Below are 7,500 nucleotides of genomic sequence, written 5' to 3'. Positions count from 1 at the left end.
TTGTACAAGTAGTAGAGTGCTGCTGACCAAATCTTTGAAACGTGAACAGACATGGATAGGTTTGAATGAAGCCAAACACCAAGATTATGTACAGCTGTGAAGGGTGTAATGAACGTTTTTCTATCAGAGACATGATCCATGCTGACTTTTTCCAAGTTGACTTTTTGTGTCGACAAGGAGGAATTCTGTTTTATCGTCGTTTACCATAAGTCTATCACATAACATCCACCTTCTTATGTCAGCTACGCGTGATTCTAATGCCTGAATAGCAGATTGATGATCTTCAACACTTTTCGGTTTGAATAAGAAATAGGCCTACTTTTGGACCTGAAGGCGTTTAAAGTCGCTTCAAGTCGCCTTAACTCGCTGTAAGTCGCCTAAAGGTGGCTCCCTAGAGAATATGCGTATACCCTCACTACAGGGCACGAGTTACCAAAGAAAACCTAGTTAATTTCTCTTAAAATATTCCCTGTAGAGGTTTACTAGTGTGAGTACCAATATAATAAGGCTTATTTTTTGGGTGTTAATGTTTGGATTATTGCTGTTACCATGGCAACATCACGTCTTATCAGGCAGACATATTCCTACTTTCGGCGTAAATTCCTTAACCGGTGAAATTGCCATATTAAGGAAATGATATTACCTGACATTTTGAAGTGGTGAAAAGTCAAGGTCGTTCAGACAATTTTGTCAATATTCTGTAATTTGTCATTTTCTTAATATATTTGATTAGCTCTGACAGATTTTAACAAAAACGGGGTATTTGATAGGAACTGTACGTGGTTAGAACTGAGCCAACTTTAAAAGCATTTTACCGAAGGGAACGCGAGAAAATTAGCAGTTAGCTTTACAGATTTGGTCACGCAGACGTCACAAAAATCAGAAAAACCCGCACGATTTAGGCATTAAGCGCCATACTAGTGTTCAGCTTTTATGCGGCCCTAAAACTCTAGGGAACCTCCTTAAGTCACCCTAATTCAATAAACACAACATATCTTAAAGTTAGCCTAAAACAGTTGAGAACGAGTTAACAAAGTAGTTGCAGATCAACCGAGGCATCTTAATATAATTGTCTGTTGGTTGATTTCCAAAAAAAAAAATAATGGGTGATATTTTGGACATCTTTTTTCTTAAGTTGGGTTAAGTCGCCTTAAATTACGGCAACTTAATTATGCTCCCAGAGTAGGCCCATGAAATACAATTAAGTGTTGTGAGCATAAGTATGAACATGAGGGAAATGGCGCTGAATGAAAAATGTTGTAAACATTCCTTATTTTTTCATGCGGATAGTCAGCTCGTGGAGTAGCTTACCCATAAATATTTTGGAAGCAGGTAGTTTGGAACTTTTAAAAGTTACACTGACAACTTTGAGAGGTTTATAACTCAATAATTATTGTTGGATAATTTTAGTATATTTTCGAATAATGTGCATTATGATAGTTATTCTGTAATAGCGCACTTTTTAAAAGGGGTTTCAGTTCTTATGAGGACAGCCTTGAGGCTTCCTTCTCACATTTATTCTTATAAATGTGAATGGTAGCTGGTCGTGGGTTCGAATCCCATTGGAGCCACCTGTTATGTACACTGTTTTAACACTCGAAAGCGTTGCATAACTATTTTATTCCATGAGATAAAAAAATGTAGTGGCCAGAATGGCACGGTGGGAAGGTTGCATGGGTGTGCTAGCTACCGCCAAATTGCACTGATCGATGGGAAGGTTCGTTGGAATACATACACTCTTATTCGATGGTTTAACATATAATACGCGTGGATATTTTCCGAGTTGCGTAGTATTTTAACGAGCTCCGCGGGATCGAGGAAAAATACGAACAATAAGCAAAATGTTCGCGAGTATTATAAGTTAAACCATGGAATAAGAGATTTATTATTCCATAAAAAAAAGTGTCGTTTTGCATCAATTTTATTTCGTTAGAGTGTTTTAAGGAAAAGCATCACTGTCCTTCAGGGCGCGTGCGAACGATGTAAACAGCACAAAAAGCCACGGAAATGTCCTTTCTTTGATTGGATAAAATAAATGAATGAATGAAGAGTGACAAGTGATGACAAGCTAAATTCTCAGGCTTTGAATCTTGTTGAAAACAATTTCTTTCATTGAAAAACTCCCGTTCTGTCCGTATTTGCTCTGTTCTAAACCGGTCAAACCGTGACACTACAGTGTATTACCGTCTCGTATTTTGCGCATTCTCTTGACCAATCATGGTAAATTGCGCAATAGTGGGATAATAATGACGAATATACAAGGGCTTCCCGGCATTCTGATCGGCTGTATTTTCTATGGCATGATATCAATGGGAATGAATAGTGGCTAGCCATGAGTTCGAATGCCGTTGAGCCACCTGGCCTAAATAATAATAATAATAATAACCTTTATTTAAAGAGGGTAACACCTATTACTGAGTTGTTCGAAGGGTGGATAGCGCTATCCACTATGACTCAATTGGTTTTTGCTAGTGTTTATTCGCTGGATAGCGATTTAACCGATGGATAGCGTTATCCACCTTTTGAACAACCCAGGCTAGAATTTTTTAGGTGTCTATGGCGGAAGGATTGTGTAACTAAATGCGAGGATCACTCAGTTCTCTCATTCGTCTATAACCTGCACTTTAAAATATTCATTTCATTCAAGTCGCTTTGGCAACGGGCGAAGGGACAACTGAAAAATCGGAGTCGTTTCGCCAGTTGCCAAGCGACTTGTATTCCTATCCTTCCACATTACCATCATTCCATGTATTTATTCAATATTGCAAACATGACACCGTGTTCTTTTTTTGAAGTCCGCTGGTCAAGATTGCAAAGAAGAGGAGTGTGTCGAGGATTGTTGTGCGCTCTTACAGAAGGTAAGAAAGTTGTTTACTGCATTTTAAGTGAGAGATCAGTCTCTTGAAAAGTGTTGTATTGCTAAAACTTTGTGGGCCTGTCTCCTCCTTCTCGGAAAATGGCTTTGTCTAGATGTCTTGAAGCCAGACATGATAGAATTTTTGAAAATACACCGTGTCCGTCTAAAGTCCGATAATTTTCTCAGTTTCGTGTCGATCTTCGCGAAATACTCGATGTCTGCAATGCTGACTTTGTTTGGACCGCTAAAAAGTAGTCGATTTTAGCCGTCTTGAATCCATTTCTTTGACCGTGTCTGACACTTGCAGACTGCTGGCTCATTTGAAAACGGTTCATAGCATTCTTCAATGATTGTGACAAGTACACTGTACCTTTATCAGTACTTAGACTTAAATACTTTTAATCAGTGTTATTTCAATACTCCGCAAGTTATTAAAAAAAAAAAAAAACATTTAAACACATCAGCAGAGCTTTGACCAGGGGTTGGAATGGGTCAGCATAAAAACTGAAAGTATTTACCTCAGAAAAGTAGACACATCCAGCAAAATAATAATATTAACCACTGTTCACCTCAGTATTGATGACTATTGTTGAATAGTAATGTTTTAGTATATATTAAAACAGTGAGATGATATACAATATAAAGTTGATTTTTAACTCTTTTGTGCCTGCAACGATGACAATATTTTTGGGTGCAGTTCCTTTGAGGTGAATAGTTAACAATAATTATTGAAGTGATAGATAAACAACAAGGTGCATAGCGCCAAGCTGGTTATAATAATTTTATATCCAGGAAAAAAACTATCTATCTGTTAGGCTCAAAATAAATTTTTGAATTTTCTTTGATACTTTACTTTTCAAATAAAATAATTTAATACATCATTCCAAGCAGTTAGAGCCTGGTGATTGATTGTAAATATTGATACCTGAGAGAGGATGTAATAATAATAATAATAATAATAATAATAATAATAATAATAATAATAATGTTTAATTCTTATATTGCACTTTTTACATCTGAATATGATCAAAAGCGCATCACAGTAGTAAAATTGTAAATTAACAATCTAATAATAATAAATGAATAGGAGGTATATAAAAATTGAAACCCTAACAATATTACAATATATAGAATTCATAATTAAAAACAAATAAAGGATTAAAATGCTTGAAATTCTCCCCCATGAGCCAAAACTTAATAAATTTCTTTTAACTAATGCCCCGTTCACACCGAACCCTAACCATGTTTTGTCTTTTTAAATCATGTATACTGATTTGTTGACTTCTCATTTAGCACAGATCAAAGCGTGAATTGAAAATTACCAGAATTTCATTTAAAAGCCAGTCCTACAATTTTTTGGTGCCTGATTTTCATTTTGTAAAACCCAGGTCAATTAAACATGTCATGTTGGTGTGAATGGAGTATAACTTTATCTTTTTCTGATTCCATACCAACACCTGGCAAATGATTCTAGGAAGTCTTAAGCTTGATAAAAATTTTCAAAAACTTGGGGCCAGTTAATAAATAAAGCTATAGTAGGGGCCTTAGAATTCGAAGTCAATACTGGAGGATCTGAATGGGGGGGGGTCCACATGTCGGTTGTCGGTTAAAATTTTATTACTTTTTCGGTTGTGGGTTAAAATTTTCGACCTTTGTCGGTTGTCGGTAAATCCCAGTTAATTTTTTTGTCGCTAGTCGGTAATTTTCCCCTCGTTTTGTCGGTAGTCAGTAATATTTTCTAGCCCTTTGTCACTAGTCGGTTAACCCCATTCACACCCTCATACTGCCCTATGCAGAAAGGTCAAGAGAACTTAATTTTGCTTTTGGTGCCCTGTGTAACATGCAGACTGGGAAAACAAAGCTAAAGTAACAACTACGCTATTAACAATGACCAGATAAGCTACAAAACATCATATTAGCAATAGCCCAAATTAATTATGTGCAAAAACATACAGAGATTAATAAGGACTACTTTATTTTCGCTTCAGGTTAAGTTTTCATGGAGAGAGATTTTAGGTTTTGCTAAATGATTTTAAAAGGACTTTATGCAGGTTACTGATAGCACGGCAAGGTTGTTGTCATGAAATTTACACCATAGCATCAGCAATACATGTAGCTTTTCCCTGCTAGCAGAGTTCTCTTTTCCCGTACTCGCCAGCCCAGCGAAAGCAAAAAGGAAAGAGACCTATCCTAGCAGGAAACAATAGCTTGATCACAAGACTGAGGCAAAAAATTGCTGGAGACAACGCTTCGCATTGCTGTAAATATTTCCCCGTCTTTATTGGAAATACCCGGTACCTACATGCACGTGTTAACTCTATTTTTTAAGAAGGTCTATCTTGTTCCTTTAGCTCTTATTAGGTTAAGAACTTTTATTTTTTCTGGTCACGCGCTTTCAGAGTACCTACACTATTGTATTTACCTTGTTGCTTGCCTTTTTCTGAAATTCCAATGAATTGTTTTTGTAAGTTAAAAGATGGCCAATGACTTGTCCTTGACTAAGCTGCCACTTTAACGTAGAAATGACTTGTCTTTCTTTTGTATTTTAGTGCTACTTGAGATCACAATCTGTTAATGATGTCAAGATCAGTTAACCACAGAAACTCCCGCACTGCCAACAGGGGTTCTTGGTCTACATGTATAGAAAGAAGAAACTCTCTCAATGAAGAACGAAACCTTACGAGAGATATAGAAGTCCATACTGGTGTTGAGTGTTTTCGCGAAGCAGGAACATTGGAGACACATGAGAGAGTCCACGCTAGAGAGCAGCCTTATAAATGCAAACAATGTGGAAAGTGTTTTAGGAATGCAGCAAAATTGAGTTCACACAAAAGAGTACATACTGGAGAGAAGCCATATAAATGCAAACAATGTGGAAAGTGTTTTAGCCAAGCAGGGAATTTGAGGAGACACGAAAGAGTACATACTGGAGAGAAGCCTTATAAATGCAAACAATGTGGAAAGTGTTTTCGAAAAGCAGGTGATTTAAGGACACATGAAATATTCCACACTGGAGAGAAGCCATCTAAATGCAAACAATGTGGAAAGTTTTTTAGCGATGCATCGAATTTCAGGAAACACCAAAGAGTACATACTGGAGAGAAGCCTTATAAATGCGAACAATGTGGAAAGTTTTTTAGCGAAGCAGCGAATTTGAGGAGGCACGAAAGAGTACATACTGGAGAGAAACCTTTTAAATGCAAACAGTGTGGAAAGTGTTTTAGCCGAGCAGTGATTTTAAAGGCGCACGAAAGAGTCCATACTGGAGAGAAGCCTTATAAATGCGAACAATGTGCAAAGTTTTTTGGCGAAGCAGCGAATTTGAGGAGGCACGAAAGAGTACATACTGGAGAGAAACCTTTTAAATGCAAACAGTGTGGAAAGTGTTTTAGCCAAGAAACGAGTTTAAGGGCGCACGAAAGAGTACATACTGGAGAGAAGCCTTTTAATTGCAAACAATGTGGAAAGTGTTTTAGCCAAGCAACGAATTGGAGGAAACACGAAAGAGTACATACTGGAGAGAAGCCTTTTAATTGCAAACAATGTGGAAAGTGTTTTAGCCAAGCATTTCATTTGAGGAGACACGAAAGAGTACATACTGGAGAGAAGCATTCTAAACGTAAGCCAACAGGAAGGTCTTTCCGGAACCGAAAAAGTGACAGGAAACACAAAAAACCACAAGACGTTTCTGCAACTTCAAATCAAGATGAAGTGGAGATTCATTACCCCTGCACTTGGCAAGATCATAGTTCGAACCAGGGTGTAAAACACAGCTGTTGGCTTTGCCAAGAAGAGTTGAGCAGCGAGGAGCTTCTTCTTGCACATTACCAAAATCATATGACGTTTGAGGAGCCAACAACTTGAACTAGTAGTTGGGTGGCTTTCTTGATCATTTTGTTTTGCAATGGTCTTAATTCTTTGGCAGTAAAAAAGAAAAGGAAAGGAAAGAAACGGAAATTTATTTAAGGTGTCTTAATTCAGTTAAACGAGTTTCAACATTTTGGAGGGGTAGTTCTATTCAAAGGATTAATTCTACAACAGTTTTTCATGTAACGGCAGCAATGTATTGGTACCAAATAAATCAACAAGATTCACATATTCATGTGACGCAATAAGTCATCGTAGCAACTAAACAGCGATGTAAAACGCCATATATTTAGACGGTTACATTTCAAAAACAAACTCGTTGATCTACTCTTTTTGTAGCTGGAGAGTGATTAGCAAGCCACGATAAGACTTTTCGCAAGGGTTAAAAAAACTCTCTCAAGCAGATTCGGGGCTACCTTAAAATTTTGCAATTGTGAAGGTAGCTATGAACCGTTTCCAGAGAATTGTTTTTAACTTTGACAACGTTTTGTGTTATTCTGCTCATCACTTTCCAGAAATAACAATTGGGGGTCACCGAGTTGGTTTTTGAAATGTAAGCGTTCAAAGAAAAATATAGGGTGTTTTGTTTTCTTTATTGAAAGTGTTGCAATTATTTTGAGTCTCCGTAAGTGTCCAATCTTCTAGCACTGGAGCACTCATTGGGGACACTGTAAACTGAAATCAACAAATTAACGCAAATCAATTCAAATGCTCGTTTTTGAGAAATACAGCATTTTTGTTTTCCGAATTTCGCCTTGCGTGGAAGATAGTGGCTG

General features: G+C 37.2%; 1 protein-coding gene across 1 annotated transcript in view; it reads left to right on the top strand.

Annotated features, from left to right (window-relative positions):
• The first annotated feature begins 2,819 nt into the window (after positions 1–2,819).
• LOC137973903 (zinc finger protein 678-like) overlaps positions 2,820–7,500 on the top strand; it is a 5,314-nt gene continuing 633 nt past the window's right edge. The window contains exons 1-2 of the mRNA XM_068820800.1: positions 2,820–2,858; positions 5,407–7,500. The exon at positions 5,407–7,500 is cut by the window's right edge and continues 633 nt beyond it. Of these exons, the coding sequence (XP_068676901.1) occupies positions 5,432–6,721 (1,290 nt within the window). The 5' untranslated portion in view covers positions 2,820–2,858; positions 5,407–5,431 and the 3' untranslated portion in view covers positions 6,722–7,500. The remainder of the gene's footprint in view (positions 2,859–5,406) is intronic.

The sequence above is a fragment of the Montipora foliosa genome, chromosome 10 (genome assembly GCF_036669935.1).
Source record: "Montipora foliosa isolate CH-2021 chromosome 10, ASM3666993v2, whole genome shotgun sequence".
In the NCBI taxonomy this organism is placed as follows: Eukaryota; Metazoa; Cnidaria; class Anthozoa; order Scleractinia; family Acroporidae; genus Montipora; species Montipora foliosa.
Note: the sequence above shows the minus strand (reverse complement) of the source record. Positions and strands in the feature narration are given on the sequence as shown.